Source organism: Plodia interpunctella, chromosome 19, assembly GCF_027563975.2.
Source record: "Plodia interpunctella isolate USDA-ARS_2022_Savannah chromosome 19, ilPloInte3.2, whole genome shotgun sequence".
Classification (NCBI taxonomy): domain Eukaryota; kingdom Metazoa; phylum Arthropoda; class Insecta; order Lepidoptera; family Pyralidae; genus Plodia; species Plodia interpunctella.
Genome location: NC_071312.1, coordinates 4812707 through 4836823, shown reverse-complemented (window position 1 = coordinate 4836823; position 24117 = coordinate 4812707). Strand labels below are relative to the sequence as shown.

Sequence of the window (24117 nt, the reverse complement as noted above, 5' to 3'; positions counted from 1 at the left end):
TATGCCCTATTAGTAGGTACTCCGTACAAAGTAGGTACTTACTAAATCTGAGAATGTGACGTGCCTGGCCCGAGCCCAAGCCAGATTGCCCAATCCGGCTTGGGCTCGGGCCAGGCACGTTTGTGTGGTGATAGTATTATGGAAATCATCGGAGAATGGAAATCTATCTCATTTGGTTACACTCGTCTGTCGATATTTTTAAGGTCTTTGACTTTGGATAAAACAGTTTTTTAGTAGTACTCAGTATTACCTTACATTAGGTAATTTCATGTTGAATAAGTAAAAAAAAATCACAATACTGTCAGGTTTGCTGGGTTTGCTTTGCTTGCTTGTTGTTTGTCTTCTCTTGTCTGTCAAGTTAAGTGTCAAGTCGAATGAAGATGATTGTAGTTGTAGCGTTACATTTTTATTTGATAGGTTTTGTGTATTAAAATTGTAAAGGAAATGCTTCCATCAACTGGATATTTCAAAGGAATTAATTGTCCTTTTTATGACAGCGGGTTATGCGAGAGACCTTATTGTCATTTTCGTCATGTAAAAAAAGAATCATTGAATGCCAATGATGGAATTGAAAGTGGAGCGATTCTACAAAAATTGGTGTCGGCTGCGGTTCAGAAAGTTCTTCAACAGACGGACTCGAGTTCTACAGCAAATGTAAATCAAGTTGCTACTATAATCAATGAGGATAATGGTTTAACGAATAGTATTCCGACAACTAAAGTAACTTATAACCCAACACCTATTTCGGAGCTTAACAAAATATGTAGTGCTGACTTAGAAAATAATGAAGACAATGAGCTACGAAAACGACACATACCCGTACCATACACTCCTAGAAAGCCTGCTAGTATACCTCTCAAAAGGCCACCAGAAACTAACGGTTCTTCTAAACCTTTCATTTATAATCCTCCACCAGTTAAGTACTCACCAGGTAGTGTTGAATCAGTGCAAATAGACCCATACACACCTAAAGGCACAGTTGAATCCAAAGATAGATATTTACCTGGTACTCAAATAGAATTACAAGAGTATACACCCAAAGAGACTGTCCAACAATCTTCAAATAAACATAGTTACATTCCATCAGACCGAAGTGTAAGTAAAAAGAAGATATTAGAATATAAGCCTACAAAAGTTAATCCTAAAACAACTACACCATCAGTAACATATCAACCAACACCCCGCTCCCAAGTACCATGCTTTTCAAGTGATGAAGATGAACCTGATAATAAAAAAAGAAAGATATCTAGTGATTTAAATGGATTAGATGACTTGGGACCAGAATTTGATATTTTAGATCAGATATTAGATGAAGAGACACAAGAAGAAAATACTTCAGATGACAATAAGACAGAAAAGAACATTGAAGAAATAACAAATAGTAAAGATAGAGAATTTGATGAACGAAGTATCAAGATCAAGGAAAAAGAGCAGAAACATAAGAGTGAAAATGAAATAAAAAAAACTGGAAGGAAACATAGCAGTAAATCAAGATCTGATAAAACTCACAAGTCCTCGTCCCATGACAAAGAAAAAGGTGAACATAAAAACAAAAGTTCAGACAAGTTGAGCCACAAGAGTTCAACTAAAAACAGAGATAAGAGCAAATCAGATAAAAATAATGACGAAAAATATTCAAAAGATAAGAAAGACAGAAGTTCTAGTGAAAAGAGACACTCTTCTAGTTCGAAAACCTTGGATGATGGTTCCAAGCATAGGAAAAGTTCTTCAAAAGATTCAGCAAAGCATTCAAAACATTCTAGCAGTTCAAAATCTAAAGGAAAGGTTAAAGATAGAAATCACAAATCACACAAAAGTTTGAGAACTCCAAAACAAAAAGATAAAAAGAAGCAAGATGACCAAGTAAATGACTTTTCAGATAGTGACAATAATCATCAAGAGTCAGTTAATTTGGATATGAACGAAGAAGAGCTATCTGGCCTATCAGATTCAGATGAAGAGACTAGAGCATTGGAATGTAAAAAGATATTTGAAGAATATGTGCCTGAACCTGTTGAAAAAACTAAGATTGTAAAAGAAGTAGAAAATAAAACAGAAACTGAACAAGAAAGTGAATATATACCTAGTAAAAAAAGAATTTCTAGAACAACTGATAAGAATATTAAGATTATTCCAAGGGCTGCTGTTAAACCAGATTTCAAAGTAAGTGCTGCTCAAACAATGGCTGAAAGACTACAAAAAGTTAGAGAATTTCATGCCTCTAAAAATCCACCACCAATATCTGATACTAGTATAACATTGCCTAAAACCGATATGAAAAGTTCATTTAGTACTCCTACCTCAACAGCTGGTTCAACTAAGATCCGTATTGCTCATGTGCCCTATGCATCAACTATGATGAATGCAAAAAAATCTATTCAGCCAAATGCCAGTGTAACTAAAAGTGAACCATCAACTAGTAGTACTGTGGTACAGACTATTAAGAAGGGAGCACAAAGAGTTGCCCATGTGCCCAATGATAAGTTTATTGATCGTCCAGGGGTTTTGGAACCACTAGCCTCTAAAATTGCAGCAAACATTCGATCAACTTATTTAAATATGATGATTGACGAATGTTTAAAAATTTATCTTAATGCAACAGATGCATATGCAAGGGCTCAACATGAAGAGCTAGCTACTAGTAAAAAGTGTTCTACTGTCCAAATATACAAAAATTCTGCTGTTTTAACCGTAAGCAGGTTAAGAAAAGAGCTCCAAGAATGTAATGGTGTGAAGAAATCTGGGGCTGATTGTACAACTCTTCAGAAAATTCCTCAAACAATATCTGGGAAAAGCAATACTACTGGATCTTGGAGTATAGAAAATAAAAATAGAAAACTTTTTGATACACAAGAATTTATTGGACCTAGATTATATAATAATATTAAGAAATGGATTTTGACAGAAGAACAATTGAGAGAGAATGGCTTTCCTAGATCACATCCCAGTGGAGAGAAAGGTAGAGCCACAATTTATAGCCAAAATAAACAGAAACCACCAAAAGGTTACATACGAACTTGTTGCAGGTGTAAGAAAGATTATACTGTTGATAAAAAAGGATTTCCTGTTTACAAAGAAGAATGTATCTATCATCCAAATAATAAATACAGAGTTCGTGGGGAGGCTCGATACCAATGCTGCAGTCAAGATGCGACTAGTGATGGATGTTGTATAGCACCTTCTCATGTATATGAATATGTTGATTATGATAATTTGAGAGGATATGTAAAAACATTGCCACCAGACATCATACGAGATGACTATGGTGTATATTCTTTAGATTGTGAAATGTGTTATACCACTCATGGTCTAGATCTTACTAGAGTAACGGTAATAAATTCTTCTTGTAAGGTAGTTTATGAAACGTTAATAAAACCTTTACACCCGATAATTGATTATAATACAAGATACTCTGGTATTACTGAAGAGCAAATGTCACAAGTGAGAACAACATTATTGGAAGTGCAGGCAACTCTTCTAACAATGTTTAATAGTAAAACTATTCTAATTGGACATAGTCTGGAATCAGATTTTAAAGCACTAAAGCTGATACATGAGACTGTGATTGATACAAGTGTTTTATTCCCTCATAAAATGGGTCCTCCATATAAAAGGGCTCTAAGGAATTTATCATCAGAACATCTGAAAAAAATTATTCAAAATTCAGTTGATGGTCATGACAGTGCAGAGGATGCTACAGTGTGTATGGAACTTGTACATTATAAACTAAAAGAAGATTTAAAAACGAGATGATGAATTTAATTTTATATATAAGTGGTACTTATCGTTAAGTACCTAATTAAACTTTGAATTTAATTGCCAGTACACAGTATTTAATTAAATCTGTGTATCTTTAAAATTGAATGTGGTATATAAATTATTTAAACTATTTTACTAAAAAGCTCGTGACATGTATGGTTTCACTGTGTAAATGACGGAAAAATAAACTTTATTCCGTGGTGTAAATCTATTCACTTTGTTTTGTTCGTCTTATTATGGTAGATGTATGTACGTAATTAATGTTGAACAGCAATACAAATGTAATGATAGATTTAAGACATGTACTTATTGTAAAAATGTACTTTTATATAAAGGTATTTTTCGTATATAAGTTCTTTTAATCATTATGTTGTCTACAAATTATACAACTAGCTGTGCGCCGGGCCTTCGCTTTCGCGGGAATTTCGGAAATAAAACCCACCTGTGTGTACCCACCAGTACCCTATGTGTTATTCCAGATTATTATCTACTCGTGTACCAAATTTCATGACAATAGGTTCAGTAGATTTTTCGTGAAACATGAACGTACACACATCCTTACAAACTTTCGCATTTACGATATGATTAGGATTAGCTGTTGCCCGTGGCAGAGTTCACGAACAATGAGGAAAGGTCTTCGAGCATATATTATCATAAACCAGCAAAATGTCGACGATTCCGTTCTCACGGGAAAACATATGAGTGCTAGCTTAATGCGGAATCCTTGCTGATTATGGCTGTGCTCGTGCTGGCAGTTCGGACGACAAGGATTTTAATCTTTTCACCACTCGCGGCGTATTTTGGATCCATGGTTTGCAGGGACCTTAACGATAACCGAACAGAGTGCTATAAACATTTGCGATAACTTTTAATGAATAACGATATAATAAGACGTCCCTGGAGGTGCGCACTCAGAAGGATCGTAAAAGCCCGTGCACGCCCAATTCGTATTCACGTTAAATTTTCATACAATTTGGCTGTGCACGTTACAGCAAAATTGTATGGAAATTTAACGTAAATGTATACGAGCATATGTACGCAAGTGTTACAATCCATACAACCGTACAGCAAGTGTGCACAGGAATTCAGTGTGCACGGGTGTAAGTTCAGTAGGATTCAGTTTTAATTTACCGTTTCGGTATCGCGAATTTAGACACGATTGACGAAACGGTAAATTAAAAAATGATAAATTCCAGCTACAATGGAGTTAAAAAAGTTAGCGCGATTGGAGCCCAGCCATTTAAGAACTTGAAAGGACTTTATATAAAAAAAATACAATGTAAAACCGAAAATAATATTTTACTAGAAGACAAAATATTACAGATAAAAGTAAAAATGGCTCTGCAATACGAAAGACATTTTTATATTTTAGCGTTGTTAGAAAACAAGAAAACTGCTACACACAGTTGCACAAATATCCATTGGGACACTAGTACTAGGTGAATAGGTTTTAGCGTGATTTTGTGCAGCAGAATGAATGGTAATATCATAGCAATAAGGCAATATATTCAGAAAGCATACTAAAAACACTTGTACTATTTTAGGTAAACACTGTTCGAAGGGGTAAATATACCTAAATGAAAAGTTATAACAAAATCAAGCATCATTATCGCTTGGTGGTTGTTTTGTAATAACAAATTATCACATTATCTCATTGCCAATGTTTTTTATTATCTATACCAAACCCTAATAATTTTATTATAATTCTGTTTTAGTTAAAAATAACCAGCTTTTACAATGCATACCATTATGATTAAACAACTATGTAGCTATACATGATTATGACAAGGAAATAATTTACAATGTACATCATCTCCTTACAACAGAATGATGTGGTTTGATTCAATAGCTTAGCTAATGTAACTTACAAATAAAAATTACATGGAAAATAGAAAATGGTAATTTATATTAATAATGTATTCAGATAAAAATTCATGACATTCAACAAAACTCTAAGAGTATTTTCCTTTATACAAAATTTTGTGATGGTTATTCTGATTTCAATAAAAAAGATGTTTGCACTACCAGAGTTTCAAACAAAGATGGTAAATACTTGTACGATTTACACATCTGTCCCAATGAATTTATATTTTATAGAGGTATTGGCCTTCGCGGTCAGCACACTCAAGCGAACACCGCTGATGTCTGATCTCCTTCTGTCCGTCCCCTGCTAATCGATAAATGATTGTTCTACACAAGCCTTCACCCGTTTTTCATATTCCCTCCTGTTCTCCTTGTATAGTTGAGCAGCCATTGAGTTTGCTGGCGAGTTAGGGTTTGGATCACTTAGTAATGACTGAAATGATAATAAAAATAACATAAGAGATTGCATTTCAAAAAGCAAATGGAACTTTATGTATTAAGTTTTCATATTAGATGACACATTGATGCATGGACCTTTGATTGGCTTTGAGTGATTGAAGATGAACCTTGATTGGTATTAAACATTTCCATACTAATATTATAGGTATAAAGACAATAAAGATTTTTATTTTTATATGCCTTACTAATAAAACTACTGGATATTGAGGATTTTGATGAAGTTTGGCACATTTACTGGATTAACATATTATAGCAAAAAAACGCAGATGAAGGTGCGGGTGGCTGATTTTTCCATACTAATATTACAAATGCGAAAGTCTGTCTGTCTGTTCCGCTTTCACAGCTACACCACTGGACCGATTTTGATGAAATTTGATTTGCATATAGTCAAAACTCAAACATAGCATAGATTTTTATTGACTATAATGGGGGGTGAAAGTTTGTGTTCCGTTTTCGCTTTCATGTGGGCCACGGGCCATAGCTATATTTTACTATACAATACTATTTTTATATATCTGGTCTTAACAATTTATAAATAAAGTGGTGCAAATGTTATGCCAGGCTTAGACATTCAATTCAGCAACTGATAAAGGTGAAGCTTAAAGAAAATATGACAAATTTAGTTCCTAACAAGGTCTAAACATGTTTCTAACAAGTGACAAAATTAAGCTTCAGAAAACTAGTGTTTATACAATTTAAAGGAATGTTTATAAACATGTTTAGACCCATTAAACACTTTGTAAACAAATATTACATAATGAACATGGAGCCTCTCTATGATTTAATGAATGTCTAATATTCTGTACAAAATCAGTAATAAAGTACATACTTAACACATATCAATATTTTGACCCATTGTTTATTACACAATCACAATTAATTTAGTAAATCACTTATAACCTAATTGCATGAAATATTTTGGTAAAAAAGTTTTGTTAAATAAATTACCTGTATAGAAGTTAAAATAGCTGATACATCATATGTAGGACTCCATCTGTTTTGAAGAATGTCTAAACATATACCCCCATCAGCATACACATTAGGGTGAAACATTTTGGACACAAATCTCACTGTGGGAGGTTTATTTGGGTATTCTTCTGTAAATTCTATTGTGAGTTTGAATGTGCCATCTTCAAACGGAGTGTCATGCGGTCCAAATATCACAGCGTTCCAGATCATGATGTTATTGTCAGTGGGAGCCCCCGACACGCCAGTGGGTGGGTCTTCTTGTAAGCTGAAAAGGTATTAAAGGTATTATTTAAACAAAGATTAATGAGTTGTGATTTATTTTATATCAAAGATGCAATGATGTATTCACCAAAAATTACAAAACAAGGATTTATAAACTAGGTTGCATTCCACAAAAATGTGTACCTACATAGGAACTTATAAGAATAACTAATGGTGATAGGTATGTGAAACTGTAAAATAAATTGAACTAAGTGAAAAGTAAATGTTGAGTAACAAGATTTACAGTTAGCCTCACTGTTCACCAACTGGTTAATATGAAACCAAAAAGGTTAATATTGAATTAGTTAGGTATTTACATGAAAGTAATATGAAGTCTATAGTCTATAGATACCTTATATCAATAGATAATAACAATAATAATGAACATTTTTTCATTAAATTTGTTTAGGTTCTTGGACAACATATTGAAAATGCTTACATCAGTGTATTATAAAAAAAAATAGATATGGCATATATTCGCCATATATAGGCCTTAATACATGCGACAAACATGTAGAGGTGAGATTAGCAAAAAATGTAATGATTTGGATAACCTACTTTAGGCCAACTTGTGCTTTTATGACGTAGATTCTTTCCACATAAAAATTATTTGATTGTTTAAACACAAGACCAAAGCTTTCGTATCTAATAATAACCAACTCATTTGTGGATAAATGGAAATGTAGAACAAAATAGAAATCGATGAAAATGACAGTGATGTAATTTGATGAATCAGCATTAAACAGTATCTCAGAAATGCGACAGAAATGTTGAATCCGTGTATTTGAAGGATGTGTGTATTTTATGATGAAAATTATATAGAAAAACAAACACAAACCGTTTAAAATCTCTCATCAGGCGTCTTCTGGCAGGAGTTGACATTTTAATTTCACGCTTCCACTAAACCGACTTGAATAAATGTTATAATCCGTAGTCGCTTACTGATTTCATAAACTTTGATTTGTAAAGAAATTAACACTCGTTTTTGTTGTGCACAAAAGGTTCTCCCTTTGTCGTTGTAAAATTTCCTGTCTTCACGGCCCTGAGATGGTTGGCAGATGACCATGAAATTAGCAATTTTTTTCGTTGTAATGAAAGTTTGCCAACGTTTCAATGTTATGTTTCATTTTTTAAAGTTGGACTGATTGATGAACAAACTTCATTCTTATTCACTATTCCCGTTGCGTTGCCTGCCATTCATTATTCTGCAATCTTGTTATGGAAATGGAATGGAACCAACCGCTGCTGTTGCTCTGTTTATATCATGGAATTAGTAGGTGTACTCCGTACAAGTACTTACTAAATTCATGGTTTATTTAAGTTTATTTTATATATTTATTTATTTGGGTATCCATAGATATAGGAACATATTATTTATAATGTTCTTATCAGTGGTCTACCCATACAACTCAGCCATACAACAATAAGACACTCGAAATGACAAAAAACAGGCAGAATCAGACGGACTTCCGGAGTTCTCTTTCTGCCATCCTGTCTTCCTGTCTTGAATTGTAAAAAGTTGTCAATGTCTTGAAAGGTTAAATAACTTTATATTGTTCGTTAATGTCCGTGATTGATCTACCTAGTTATTACCTAAAAATAGGTACCTATGTGTACTCTATTTTTGTAATGTACTGAAAATCAACTTAAAACATGAATGATCAATCCACGAAAAAGATTCTTTTTAACAAATCAACAGTAAGTAAAATAAATGTAGACGTGTGTGTCTGTTGTGAAAATTGTGAATAGAAAAAGGAAGTTATTTGTTGGTTTGTTACTCTTCAAGCTTTCTTCAAGCTACTCAACTAATCTTATTGAAATTAGCATAGGTAGGGAGGACATAGGGACATATTCAGAGGCCCCCAATAGGATGGCTTTTGGAGTCCGATCCAAGAACCACATGGGGGTATTATGTGTATGTGTATAGTTTTTAATGATTTTTTTCTACATATCCTTTTATTGATAGGTAACTACTTTCTTAAACTGTCTTACACTCTTACGTAAATATGTATACCTATATAATTTTTTTTTAAATTGTTCATATTGGTGCTGAGTATGTTTGGCTAGACTATGGGCAATAATTTTAAAGTAGCTTTCTGAAAAAATCGAGTACCTAGTTGTAAATTACAGGACAGCAAAATGAAATTACTGGACAAGGGGCCCCACGCAAAATCCTTTCCTCCAATCCATCCTATTTTTATGGGGTTTCTTAGAGGCATTATTTTATAATCTTGATTTTTTCAGCTTGTTAGTTTAAAAGCTGAGTTATTAAGAAAGCAGGAAGAAGTAAATGAGAAAAAACAATCACCTTTGAACAAAATTGAGAATTTTAAACCTGCAGCTGCAAGGATAAGTCAGACAGAAAAAGATGCTAAGAGTTCAAAGAAAAGTTTCAAAGAATCTCTGAAGGCAATTGACACTGAGGAGTTAGAAGCATGCAGAAAGGCAAAGTATGCTTACTTATTGTTATCTATGTCATATAAAACATTTGTTAATAAAAATATCCTATTATGTGTTGTGTATGTGTGTATTCTACTAGTTTTATAAGCATTTATAAGTGAAGTTAAATCACACAGAAAGTTGTGTGTTTCATTCCATATGATATCTCAGCCATGAGAATGTATATGAATAAGTTTATGCACTTATTTTTGGGACAATAAAGTGATTTGAAACAAATAAATAAGTAAATGATTATCAATGTCAATGTTTAAATTTATATGAGTATGTTACTTATAATTTAACGAACAACATGGTCATGTTGCTCAAAAAATTATAGAAATTAGTTTCTCTTGACTAAAAGCAAATGGGGTGTGTATCTAAATGTGTGAGGCTGCTCCCTGTAGACCAGCCCTTTCTCATTGAATATGTTGTGTTTAGTCATAATATCTCAGCATTTTTTAAGCTGGCACATGGTTTCAGTTATACAGCTTCCAGCTGATTTAGGTGCTTCTGTAGTTACTGTACCATGGGTCTATTTCATCCTTTGGAATAGACACTACTTTTTATTCTCAAGACAGCCTTGGGGCTGGTGAGCCAAAAAACAACATGAAAACAACATGGTGAACATAAAAAAGTATAAATAACTAGGTGTAGTTATTTATACTTTTTTATGTGGCAATGATATTAGTTTATTTTAACAGATTGGCTTTGGAAAAGAAGGCAGAGCTGTATGAGCATTTGTCAGATGGCGCAGGTACTTCACAGCTAACAAGTAGGTTCCTTGTCGATTTCAACACTAAGAAGCAACAAGAGTGTGTCAAAAGTGATCAGGAGGATGATGGCAGCTGTGAGGTGGATGAGAGTGACTGGTAAATTCATAATTTCATAGTAATATTATAAGTGCAAAAGTCTGTCACTGTCAATTCAATAAAATTTTGATGAAATTTTGGATAAATATAGTTAATGACCTGGGGTCAAACATAGGCTACCATGCTAGAAGTAGATAGAGGTTTACCAAGCATCAGTCTCATTGGGGGGCATTCCTGGTGTCATTATGTCAAAAATCTTTTTTAGTGTAATGGTTGTTTTCAAGGGCATGGAAATATAAACTAAAATTGAAAAGATATTGCAGCTTCAAAAAATTTTTGCTGTGTTTAAATTCTCTAACACCATAATATTTTTTTAATTACATACTCTAATTTCTAATATCGAGTGTTTTAAATCTGTACAGTTTTATTAACATGCATATTTATTCCCCAGGACTGAATTTACAGACTGCCTGGGTCGCACAAGGAAGTGCCTTAAATCAGACTTAGAGTTATTCAAACAGAAAGATGGTCAGTTGTCAAGATCTGTTACAAAAGAGAGACTAAATCCAGAAATAATTGATGGAAATGACAGACAGGTAAACACTAGAGCTTGTTTTATAATAGGTTTTATAACTCTCTTCTGTTTTTGGATTTAGCAAGAAAGACAGATCACAAAATGATGCAAATTTTTTTGAATTATTTTATATCAACCACCTTTATGAAAATTAGTACTTGTAACAATAATTTGATTTTGTACCAGTTATAGTCAGTTTTATAACCAACCTTTTTTTTTACTGTTTGGTAAATGGTTTTTTACTTACTAATTGACATGATGGTTTCCAGGAAGCTGGGATGGTTTCAGAGAAGCCATTGTTGGTGCAGAAAACAAATGATTACCTGCAGTCATTGCGTGAGAAATGGGAAGAGAAGGAGAGGGAACTAATTGCAAAGGATAAAGATATTCATTATCAAGATTTGCTGTTTGATGGTTGGTATCTCAATGATATCACATGAAGTGAGAAATTTTAATTAGGACTTTAGTACAAAATCTCTTTAAAATAAAAAAGGTCTTTGAAATAGATTAGATATTTTATATTCTTTCTATTATTATTTTGATATGAATATTTTCGGATATAGTTAACTAAATATAGTCAGTTATGCTTTAATCAAATTTCAACCAAACATTCAACAAAAATATAAATAAATAAATTTTATTTTAGAAATATAACAGAAAATAAACAGTAATTGTGAGATATTATATAATATGTATAATGTAATCTGGGTCTCCAAAGGTTGAATATGCTACCAAAATGGCATTTTATAACACAAAGAGTGTCTAGAAGTTTCGAGATATTTTCTAATTTGTTCTTACAACTATTGACTATCCTTACATAATCATCATCTTACAATACAATATAAGCCTCTCTTTTACACCAACCTTCTCTATCCTGTGTTAACCTAATCCACGTATGATGATGTAATCTACCCATCTCGCTGCTGGCCTTCCTGTTTGTGTCTTCTTTTAATTCAATTCAAATCATTTATTGCTTTTCGCAATGTACTGTACATGCAGTGGATACATGTATACAGTACAGTGCGACTCTTGAAATCGACCCTCGGGAATTTCAATTTAAAATAAAAATTAAAGCTAAAGTGGAACGGCAAACAGATCGATAGGGTAATATAATCTAGGCACTCGCACCATTCGCACTAGGCTTTAACTCGATAACAATCGTACAGAGGCTCGCATCCACGGCGTGGGCTACTACTCGTTCAGTACGGACGAGGCGGAGCGCCGGAAGCAGATGGAGGAGCTGATGAAGCGCCGGCAGGAGACGTTGCGGGCGCAGCAGGAGTCGGAGCAGGCGCGCGCGCAGCGACAGCAGCTGGCGGCCGCGCGGCTGGCGGCGGCGCGCGCCCGGCAGCGCGCCCGCAAGGGGCTGCCGCCGGAGGATGAACCTGCAGGTGGGTATCGCTTCACTTATGCTCCCAACGCCCTAGGGGCAAGGCGTGCTAGGTTCATATACACAGGTGTCATCTATATTTTCTACATAATTCACAGATTCAAAACTGTTATTCGCTAAGTAGGTACATTGATAACAAATATTGAAACAAAAAATAAAGCTATTACTATATTAGACAATATTAAGATAAATTATGATCAGGTAAATTAAAATACTGAATTACTTTTTCAGAAAAACCAAAAGATTTTGCAACTTGTTTACTGGAATACCTAACGCAACACAAAGAAGAAGCGGATGCGAAAGCAACGGAAGAGGAAAGAAGAATAAAAGAAGAAAAAGAAAAGGAACGGCAGAAATTACGCGAAGCTTACGTTCGGGACTGGGATATTGGTAAAGAAGGCGTTGAGGAAAAAGTAAAGAAATTCAGAGAAATGACACAAGAAGAATATGTGGAACAGCAAAGAGACAAACGGATAGATGAATTTGCGCCACCACAGACTTCAACTGCTTCGAAATCTCAATTTATATTTGATGATAAAGGAAATTTAGTTGATGCACAGACTAAAGCTCCAGTCAAAAAGACATGGGCTGATGTAAGGCGCAAAAAATCGCCATCACCACCGGACATTAATTATGTGAACGAAGAAAAAGGACTTTATTTTTCAACTAGTAAGAAAAATGAAAAAGTAAAATATCGGAATTTTGTTAAAAGTCAAGAGCCAAGTCCCATAATAAATGAATTAGACGATGATAATAATGGTGGTAAAAACAATCAAAACAAATCAGAAGAAAGGATATCTGATAAAGATCATGCTGAAATCGCTCCACCTCCTATATATGACTACTATGGGCCTCCACCAACTAAATATTCTAAACATGAAAAACCATTCAAATCTGATATCAGAGAGGCTTACGCGCAGGGCGCAAAAAGCTTGGAAGTCAAGTCAAATACAAAAAAAATACCTAGACATTATGACTTTACTTTTGATTGATAAGTAAAAGATATATATTCAAGTCAAGTGTTTATTTACACCTTTCTAATTCTAATATCACAATTATGAACACTACAAATGTGAGTAAGTATAAGATGTAATTTCATTTCATTCATAAAGAAAAGCTACTAGAGATCAGTGTTTAAAAGGTCGTTCGTACAGTTCTAATTCTTACGTAGCGTTCGAATTCTGCGTTAACGAATTTCAGTATGGTACTTATACATATTAGCCACAAAATTGCTAACTTATTTTTAGTTTGACATCATTTATTCACTCAACAATATTGATACAAACGCACAAAACAAAAAATCGTCAATGTGAATTCTAACGCGCCGTAATATACCGTGAAACGTGTGTCCTTAAATCTACACGAAGAATAACAATATCCAAAACAATGCTAGTAAATTGTGTAATCTTATTATAATTGAATTATTTTTTTTCGTCTTCATAGTTTCTGGAGTTACCGTCACATGAACGTTTCCTCTTGTAGTCATAATAACGGTAGTTTGTGGTATCTCTTCAACTATTGTTTGAGTTTTTGGAGTAGCATCTGATGGGCTGGAATTTTGTTGGAGGGCTTCTGCTGTAGGCATTTCCATGCTGGGCTTGATATCAGTTTTCATTGAAATTTTGTCTATAGACTTTTCTGTAGCTGATAATTCAACATGATCAATGTTATTTACAATATCCATATTGATGTCTTTACGAGGTGGTTCCATTGTTGTGGGTTCCGCGATAGGATCTCTTTGTGGTGTACCAATAGAACTTTCGGTGACAGCAGGTATAGTGCTGGTTATTATAACGTTTGGGGGACTTGTAACTTCATTTTTGTCATCCTTCATTATACCTGTAGTGCTATTTTCATTATTAATTTCGTTGTGATTGTTGTTAGCATTGTCACCGTCATTTTCATTATGTAAATCGTCTGAATCTTTTATATGAGTTTCAGAAGTCATGTCGTTGTTACTGATATCAGTCATATTATTTTTGTCAGTCTGCAAACTTTTATCAACTTCATCATTCGCGTTGCCGTCCTTATTCTCATTGTTAACTATAGTTGTTCTATTAGTACTTTGAGAAATAAACTTTGCGAGTGTAACTGTTCGTTTTCTTAATCGTAGGTGTTGCGTCTTAGATCCAAGGACAGCTAAAAATGCGAAGGCGTCATATTCTCTCTCAGTTTTTTCTTTATTACAAAGGTCACCGCGGCACGGGCATGTCATGCGCCAAGTTCTTGTGGAATTGCAAAAGATTGAGTAGCATTCGTCTTGGTAATACTTTACGCAGACTCTTGACTCCACGTATGCTATGAAAGAAATGAAAAAAAATAATTTCAATTCAAAGTAGTAATGCTGAAGCACGTGTCTGGACTCAACTAGCACTAGCGACGTACCGACTACACACTGCAGTAGTAGCGTCGTAGCTTCCGCGTTCGGGGCGCTTTCCAAACGGTAGCCTTCTTGTGTTCCTGACACGGTTCTGACGTGTATTGACGTACTTCTGAAACTTTATATAATTTGTACCATAGATTTAGAAAGGCCCCGCGCGCGATTTGTATATTGCTCCCTCGGCGTACGTCAACGCGACGGAGAAATGGGGTATGGCTCTTACGTGGTGAGGTGGCGACGATGGCGCAGTGAGGCAGGCCCGCGTCGCAGCTGGTCTGCTCCGGACGGTCGCAGGGCGGCGCGCGCTGGCTGCGGTGCACTTGCTCCGCCAGGGGGCCGCACCACATGCACTGACGCTCGCTATGTGCCGAAACTGTAATAATAATTAAATATCTATGGACTAATCCCATAGATTGAGTTAATCTTAGTGTAAGTTCCAAAATCATGTTATGGGTTGTTACTATGTTGCTACTAACTATTACTAACTCTACTATCACTACAAAGTATAAATCGACGTTGCTCCTCGCTGTCTGTCTATCCCTATATGCTTATGCATCCTTAAAGCAACGGATTTGATGCGGGCATTTTTAATAAATAAAGTGATTCAAGAGGAAAGCTTATACGTTGCGTATATACGATACATAGGTACATAATTTTAATGTAAATTTATTTAATGACGTCTAAACTAAATACTCAATCAAAATTATATTAGTGTAAGTACCTATAGTAGAACCGCCTAAATGAGTCCTCGCCCGCGGAGTACAAGGGGCGCGGGGGTACGACGACAAAGGGGACCGAGAGAGGTGCGGGCGGCGGGCGCATTCTTGTAAAAACTCAGTTCGCTCGCTACGCGGTTAGCGATCACACGTGTTGACAGTTGCGGACGCCTTGTGAAAGTTATACATGAGATTACATTCTCAAGATGAGTCGAAATGTTTTCGGACATAGAATTAATAGTCAGTGCAAACAAATGGCGTTTAACGTATATGAATATTTTAGAAAAAAGAAACTCGACCCAAATTCTGATGAATATAAACAAGATATACCTTTAAATAAAACTGTAGCAGAAGTTACTGGATTATCAGAAAAGACTGTATCTAGAATTGTACAACAAGGGAAAGCATTAAATGACAACGAGAGATTTAAATCACCAAGAAAACCAAAACAGGTTCGTAGAAAAAGAGTGGAAATAGACGATTTCACAAAAGGAGTGGTAAGAAGAAAAGTCACTCAGTTTTACACAATTTTCAAAAAAATACCTACTCTGAAAACTTTGAACGCTGTACTTAGAGAAGAGAATATATTACACTGCGGCAGGGAATATTTAAGGCTATTATTACATGATCTAGGTTTTAAATTTAAGAAATGCGGATCTAAAAGGAAACTCCTTATCGAACAGCCAAATATCACATCGTGGAGGTGGAAATACCTAAATACTATTAAAAAATATCGTAGAGAAAGAAGACATATTTTATACCTTGACGAAACTTATGTAAACGCGTCTCATAACGTTTCAAAATGTTGGCAATCAAAGGATGAACTTGGCGTTCTATCTCATATTGGTAAAGGGGACCGTTTGATCATCGTACATTGTGGAGGTCAAATTGGATTTGTAGACGGAGCCCTTGTGATATTCAAATCCAAATGTAAAACAGGTGATTATCACGATTCTATGAATTTCGCAAATTTCAGTAAATGGATAAATGAAAAGCTCATGCCTAATATACCGCAAAATTCTGTCATAGTAATGGACAACGCAGCTTATCATTCGGTTCGAGAAGAGAAAAAGCCAACTATGGCTTCTACCAAGCCAACTATGCAAGAATGGCTACGACGACATAACGTGCCTTTTGATGAAAAACTTAGAAAAGATGACTTATATAAATTAATTAAAAGCCATTTCACAGAAGATATTTACAAAATTGACGAGGTATTGAAAAGAAACGGACACGAAGTATTGCGTTTGCCTCCATATCACCCAGACCTGAACCCCATTGAGTTGGTCTGGGGTGATATCAAAGGACAATTAGCACAAAAAAGTATCGACTCTAATTTGGACCAGAAAAAAGAAATATTAGAGAGATTATTTGCTGAATATCCCAAAGAGAAATGGGAGAATTGTGTTAAACACGTGATTAAAATCGAAGACGAATATTGCAAACATGATGGAGCACTAGATGAAGTTGTTGATTTTATTATTAATGTGCAAGACGATTCTGATGATTCTGATGATGGCTGTTTCGAAAGTGAAGAATCAAGTTCCAGTGATACTGATATTATGGACATAAGTGATTGATTTATAATTTTGATAAATTTTGCATAAATAAATATTACATACATAACTTTATTACCTTTTTTTTACCTACATATCATACCTATATATCATAAAATCACATTTTTATCGAATTGTTTTGTATGAAAAATAAAAATTTGAAAATAACAATAATCGAAAAATGCTTATGCTATTTAATTCATGTACGTGGTCTCGTTGATACCATGGAGATATGGGATAACAAAAGGAACACGTTGTATAGTTTACAGTTGTTTCATTCAAATTTTGTATAGCCATTATTAATTTTTTAATAAAAATCTTCACCTGTTTGCCGCTAACCACTATGACTTCACATATCTCAAGAAATGTCCAGTAACATTTCGCCTCTTGTATTACACGCTACGCTCGACCGCCGCCCGCACCTCTTTCGTTCCCCTTCGTCGTCGTACCCCCGCGCCCCTTGTACTCCGCGGGCGAGGACTCATTTAGGCGGTTCTACTATACCTACTATTATTTTTAACAATCTATTTGGTATAAAGTATTTTTTTTATTCATTATAGTTAGAGAGCTTTAACAAAATCTGGGTAAATTCTTGTATTCGAGGTTGTTCCAATCGTGATTACATCTTGTTGGTAAGTATATAATTTAAATATCAAAATCATATGTAAATATAGGTAATTAATTTGATAAATAACACATTTTACGACCTACGAAATGCGACTGGTAGGTAGTTAATATTTTTTCTAACAACCCTATTTATCGTCTGTAGATAAAAGAAACAACACTGAGTAGAAGTTAACCTACATTCAGGACATTAAATAATGCAGTGTATACTCAAAGAATACGTCCAACATTTTGTTGCATACGAGACCTTGATAGCGTGTAGAACTTATTGACAGGTAATATCGATTAAGTGTATTGCATCTTGATATGTACTTAAGTATAAAGTTGGACTTGTCTGTGTGACTGTATGTCTATCTGTCTGTTTCATCCATCTCAGTTGTTTGTTTATTTCAAATTATTGACCATTATTCAACGTCGGGGTTTTTAAATACCTATTTTTTTAACAATCATATGTGTAGGCAATCAGGCAAACCATTTGAACAATTTGGTAACAATGCACTCATGCATGAATGGTGATACTGGTAGGCAATGTCAAATTTCCGCATGTGTTTATTTATATTACATCAAGTTTTCTTGCGTCTTACCAGATAGGTACCTTATCTCAAATCCGTTCATGGGTTACAATAAGGCACGTCGGAATAAAAACAATGTAATGGAGAACGTACCATAAATAATGATAGCAAATTATGATGCACACCTTTTATATTCACTGGGTGTTTACAAACTTACAGGTTTAGGTAGTATAAGTACTAACAATACAACTGCCTTTGATGTTATTATTAGGACAGTATAATGAAAAAGGTATCTTAAGTATGTTGGTTTTTGAGGTAATCTTTATAATTGTACTCTACTAACTTTTTACAACTTTATTCGCCTCTTATAAACTTGTGATTCATGATCTGTCAGCGTTTGACTTATTATTAATAATACATTTATTTATTTCCATTGCCAACGGTTTCATTAACGTGATTAGTTTATTGAACGTCGGAATCGCCCTAAAATAAACACCCCATGAATAAATATGCCACACGTGTCAGTCGCGGTATGGGACCTGTCATGTGTGATGAAGGCCTTCACAGAGGACCTGAATTTTTTATAACCTATCGCACGAACTTGTTAAATTTATAATGGTCTGTGAATTGGGTCATAATGTCCTCTCCAGTATCGAACACTGGCTATTTTTTGCACAAAATGTTCCAATGAATTATTTATTGCGAATGACGATAAACTTAAAAATGGTAAGTAGGTAGGTACCGTAGAGTTGGTTGGTAGTTACTTTAAGTCACCGAATTAGATACGTTTTTATCTGCATGCCATAATTTTTCAGACACTTGTGGATATATATGAAGTATCTCAGTAGTGTTTACGTCTTGGGTCTGATTAAAAGCATTTTGTAATATAAGTACTTAGGTACGTAGATTAATTTGATGAACAAAATAGAACTTATACTGTGTTGTGGCAAACTAATAAAATGAATTGAAAATCATAAATTTATAATACTAAACAAAATCTGCAGCACACAACAAATCGTAGTACGTTCAGAAGTTGTGCGATAACCGGCACATTTATCACAAAAGTTGGCGTCTTTAGACGTGCGAAAGTTGTGCTTAATCTGTACTCACCACTTAGCAGAATGAGAACCGCGCTTACGGCCACCGCGCCTGGATCGCTAAACTTTCCCGCAGGCGCCATCTGACTCACACAATATTTATGATCAACAATGCGAATAAGCAAATAAATAACTTAAATAGTTTGTGGGGAAAATAATTTATCTAATAATTATAAAATTAAATGCGAAAGTTTGGATGTTTTTCGATGAAAAGAAATATGGGCGGGGTTAGGGGATAACTTATGTTCGCACGATATGGTAAATTTTATCCCGATATTCCACCGGGATCGGCGTCCACCCTCTTCATTAAAATCGAATAAATTTTAATATTAAAAAGGAATTTTTATTTACTCTGTTAGACAAATCATGTTTAATGAATGGATATAGATTTGTATGATTAAATATTTGTATCTATAGGTACCTTGAAATTTAACGGCTTGAAATTTCTAATCCATAAACTACACGTGCGGCGCAATCATCACTGGCAGTCGCGTGTGTGCCTCAGACACTCGGCGGTACCGACTATTCTGTCACCCGGCGACCGGCGGGCGTGCGTGGACGTGGCTGGTGTGGTAACCCCATAAATGTGAACCAGCCAGTCCACACTGACGCACAACTACTACGTCAACACTGTATTTATATACTCTAATTATTTCGTAGCTTACTTAAATGCGGCAACAATTAGCCACCAGCATACCATGTAAAACTACGGTAACAAGCTTCTTTGCGCAGTGATAAAAAAGAAAATGTTAAATTATACAATGACTGCAGCCCGTCCCTGCTTTGCCCGGGTAAAACCATAATAGAACTTTCATAGAAATCACCTTATAGATAATCAGATTTAATTCAAAATAATTGAAGTTCAGGATTCGAACCATCAACAGTAACAACGTAAGTTCAATGGTGTTTACCGTTGAGCTGTCTACTCATATCTTCAGTCGACGAAATTTTGAATGGGATTATTCTTTATTTCTTTTCATCCTCATTTAACTTTCTAGTAGACCAGTAAAGATGGAAAAGTCCCATATAAGTTTAGTTTTCCCATTTAGATTTGCCATGATGACTCAGAAAGAAAAAGCGCGCTAATATTATTTGAAATCTTGAATTTGTGTGTTTAAAACATAAGACACAGACCTACATAATTTGTGTGTCAAGACATAAACCAGACATTACACTTAATCTATATTGCAATTAAGACAGAATATATATTATAAATTGCATTGGTCTGTATGCATATCGTAAGTATCACAAATTACATACACGTGTAATTTCGTAAAGGTCTCAGACAAACTCGTAAATAACAATAATAGTGGTGTTCTTCGGGGGGTCCGTTATTTTGGGATCTGCGGTCGGTAATAAGGAAATGGTCATAGCTATAAATGTTCTCTAGATAGTAATCGGGCCACTATAAGAAAACACGTAGCGAAGTAATGGTATGCCTAGAGCCATAACGATGGACTTAAAGTCACTTTTCGGGCAAAGGCACCGAAATTGCTTGATTTCTATAGTTTTTTATAGACTGAATTTTATATACATGTAGCCCATGTCCCGAGCAAAGCCGGGACGGACTTCAAGTGTATTATAAAAATATTGAATGTATTCGGTATATTAGTCATGTGAGTACTTATTTGATTTACTGTAAATATTTTAGCACAAATAAATACCCCATTTACTTGAAACCCAAAGAGATTTAGATTTTCACATAATATAAACAGCATGCGGCTTTTTCCTCTTTGTTTAAACAGGATAAACAAATCTTGTCCGAGCAATCGGCGTGACTCCATATGAGAGCACAAACTTTAAGAGCCCACTTCCTGAATGCAAGGATATCAACCCATTCCGTGTTTTGCCGTTTCTATTATATAAACTTTGCTCGCGGTATCGCCCGAACTTACCACACTTTACACTTTTTTCAGTGATGAAAAGTACTGGTACAAGTAAAAGGTATGTACTCCGTACATGTAATAATTTATTTTTATAATAAGTACCTATATTTATTATAAGTAAGAAAAGGTCACAAACACAAACATTGTGGTTAGGGTTCTATACAAATTACACATTTATATAATAAAACATAGGCAATATTTCTACCTGACTATATTTGTTGGTAGGTACATAAGTTTTCCCGTATATGTCGGTGTATTAACAACTGTGTAACATTATGTCTTATTCAAAAGGTTACGGAATATCTTGCTCTAAAAATGGATTTAGTAGTGGTCCTATGTAAATATAACTTTATTTATTTCCCAGAGTTTGTAAACGTTTCTATGTGAGAGCACCGGAAGCTAAGGGTCGCCGGATGTAGACTACAACCTCGTGCGTTTGTCACCGGCGCATGCAACTCTGTGCCATTGAGGCTTTAACTTACTTCAAAAAAAAGCTTACAGGTGATAAAAATTTATATTAAGATAATGCTGGCTGGTAAAATATACAAATTGTAGTATTTTATTTTTCAGATTTCGTTAATCGATTTTATATGGAGCTTAGTCAAGTAAATATTTTAACGAAATGTATTGTATGAATATATTTTATAACAAAATAAAAAAATCGATTTTGTATTTGTGGATTGTTCTGACGTGCATTTTCCGGAAGTTAATTACTATTTTATCTTTTTTATGTCGTGTTGTTAGTATGTCGAGCTGCGGGTAGTGGTCAGGCGTTAACAAAATAACGTAATCTCATGGAAAATGCAATGTTGATAATGGATGTTTCTTTATTAGGGTTCCGTACCCATAGGGCAATACGGGACCCTTTTACTAAGGCTGTATTTCATAAAACATTATGTTAAAACCAACTAACAGTTGAAATGTTCACTGCTGATGTATTTCTGGTGCTACTGAAACAACATTTATGCCCCCGTATACATACAAACATTATTTTTTTACCGTTTGTTATTGATGATCGTACGGAACACTTGGTGCGTGAGTCCGAGTTAATTGACATTGACAGTGATATTTGATAAAATTTTACTAAAAGAGAGAAGTTAAAAAATGCACGTTGAATAAATAGGGAACCACACTGCGTTCAAATGGCATGAGGGGCTGCTAGCCAGTCCGTATATTCATCAGAGTTCCAACATACAAAAAAGAAAATAATGTGCCGAGTGGTATGAAGCCAACTACAAAAGGGGAAGATAGCATAATTTTATATTCCACTGTACTATGGCCATAGAATAACGAGGGCACAGAGTGACGTCTGTGCCCTCGTTATTCTTTGTTTTTCTGTATTTACCATAACCCATGGGAAATTCATTCACTTGTTTTATATATTTGAAGATAAATATAAATTTGATTTATCGTTTAAAAATCTGCTATTTTTAATAGGATTTAAGTAGTTTTAGGAACTCCGATTCTAACTTAAATAATCTGCAGTTGGTTCAAAAGTAAGGGGTGCGCTACTAGACAGCGGCAATCAATCAAACCTAGAAACACACACGGAGTGTTTAAACCCTTTGAAAGCGGGTTAAAGCTATATTGTCAACAGAATTACTGGGTCAGAGATATAATCAATCATCGGGTGCTTCTGGTGAATGAAAAGCAAATGGTTTACGCTGTTGTATAGAGCTAGACGTAATAGAGGAACTAGCACATTGACCCATCGATAAAGGACTTTCTTTGACCCATTTTAGCAGTAAAAAGCGAAAAGTCTTTTATAAAAACACAAATTGTTTTTGAAAACGTTTGAAAACCTCATAGTTACAATCTATTTTATGTTCGCTTAGTTTCCACACTTGAGACCTAGCTAGATCGATATATCATGGAAATAAATAAGTAAATCTTGTAAAAGGTACTTATTTGTTTCCATGTACCTAAACGTAACCCCACTCCTACGTTTTTTGTAATTCTAAATATCTATTTCAGACAGAGTCTAAATTGCTATGCTTTGAGTTTAGTGCTCTTTAATTTCCTATCGAGAAACTAAATATGAACCTTTATTATTTAAAATTGCTTTCAAATCACAAAATATGTACGGATGGTACATTTATTTGCCTCCCGGAAGGCCGAATCCATCTTACTTTCCTATAATAAAATGGCTTCTTGGAGAATAGAATTCTCTTTACAAAATACGATCGTGGCGGGACAATAAATTGAAGCATGAATAAACACTTGGAGGTTATAAATTACTGCGGACTTGTAGGGCCATTATTTCTTTGGGAATTTGAGATAACCCGGAAATCTATATGTTTCATAGTTATCTAGAATATCTAAAAAATGTTGTTATTTGAACACCTTTCCGGTCATAGTTTCCAGTCAATATACAGTGAAAATAATATTATTTAGAACTAAAAGATTAGGTAATTTCGGATGCTCAATCAAACAATTTTAAATAAATTTATTAAGCCATTTAACATACTGCAACAACTAAAATATGTACGGACGTAATTAGGCATTCAATATCATAAGAATTGGATCTTAATTTCAGTTCAGATAGAAGGATCAGATACTTGTTTTTGTAAATTTTAAAAGTATCTGATTTGTCTTCTTGGAATTTTTTTTTCGTTTTTATTAGTGACTAGCTGTTGCTGTTTTCGGCAGCTCCACTCGTATACCTTTGACCTCGGGCCTAATTTCATCAAAATTTGCACAGCAAACACTGTTAGAAATTAGACTTTCGCATTTATAATATAAGCAAGGATTAAAAACAATTCATATATGGATTGGTTCATAGCAATTCGAAGAAAATAAAATAAGTAGGTACTATGTAAATAT

The 24117-nt window shown here is 34.6% G+C and overlaps 4 protein-coding genes across 5 annotated transcripts; 2 read left to right on the top strand and 2 right to left on the bottom strand.

Annotated features, from left to right (window-relative positions):
* Window positions 1-111: 111 nt before the first annotated feature.
* LOC128678072 (uncharacterized protein) lies at window positions 112-4106 on the top strand. Its single transcript, XM_053759352.1, has one exon. The coding sequence runs from the start codon at window positions 445-447 to the stop codon at window positions 3751-3753; it is 3309 nt and encodes a 1102-aa protein (XP_053615327.1). The 5' UTR covers window positions 112-444; the 3' UTR covers window positions 3754-4106.
* Window positions 4107-5039: 933 nt separating this feature from the next.
* On the bottom strand, window positions 5040-8418 carry Ubc6 (Ubiquitin conjugating enzyme 6). The gene is made up of 3 exons (XM_053759357.2): window positions 8150-8418; window positions 7030-7315; window positions 5040-6055 (listed from the first exon to the last, which is right to left on the bottom strand). The coding sequence occupies exons 1-3, from the start codon at window positions 8191-8193 to the stop codon at window positions 5930-5932; spliced, it is 456 nt and encodes a 151-aa protein (XP_053615332.1). The 5' UTR covers window positions 8194-8418; the 3' UTR covers window positions 5040-5929.
* Window positions 8419-8927: 509 nt separating this feature from the next.
* Window positions 8928-13537, top strand: LOC128678073 (uncharacterized protein). Of its 2 annotated transcripts, none has more exons than XM_053759354.2 (7): window positions 8928-9009; window positions 9556-9761; window positions 10452-10619; window positions 11011-11155; window positions 11403-11547; window positions 12300-12524; window positions 12755-13537. In XM_053759354.2, the coding sequence occupies exons 1-7, from the start codon at window positions 8965-8967 to the stop codon at window positions 13513-13515; spliced, it is 1695 nt and encodes a 564-aa protein (XP_053615329.1). In that variant the 5' UTR covers window positions 8928-8964; the 3' UTR covers window positions 13516-13537. The 2 variants fall into 2 exon arrangements, with proteins under 2 accessions (XP_053615329.1, XP_053615330.1); XM_053759355.2 differs by lacking the exon at window positions 8928-9009 and adding an exon at window positions 9167-9226.
* LOC128678074 (putative mediator of RNA polymerase II transcription subunit 29) lies at window positions 11755-19999 on the bottom strand. The gene is made up of 4 exons (XM_053759356.2): window positions 19830-19999; window positions 19422-19491; window positions 15127-15276; window positions 11755-14821 (listed from the first exon to the last, which is right to left on the bottom strand). Exons 2-4 carry the CDS (start codon window positions 19489-19491, stop codon window positions 13881-13883), a joined length of 1161 nt encoding a protein of 386 aa, XP_053615331.1. The 5' UTR covers window positions 19830-19999; the 3' UTR covers window positions 11755-13880.
* Window positions 20000-24117: the final 4118 nt, after the last annotated feature.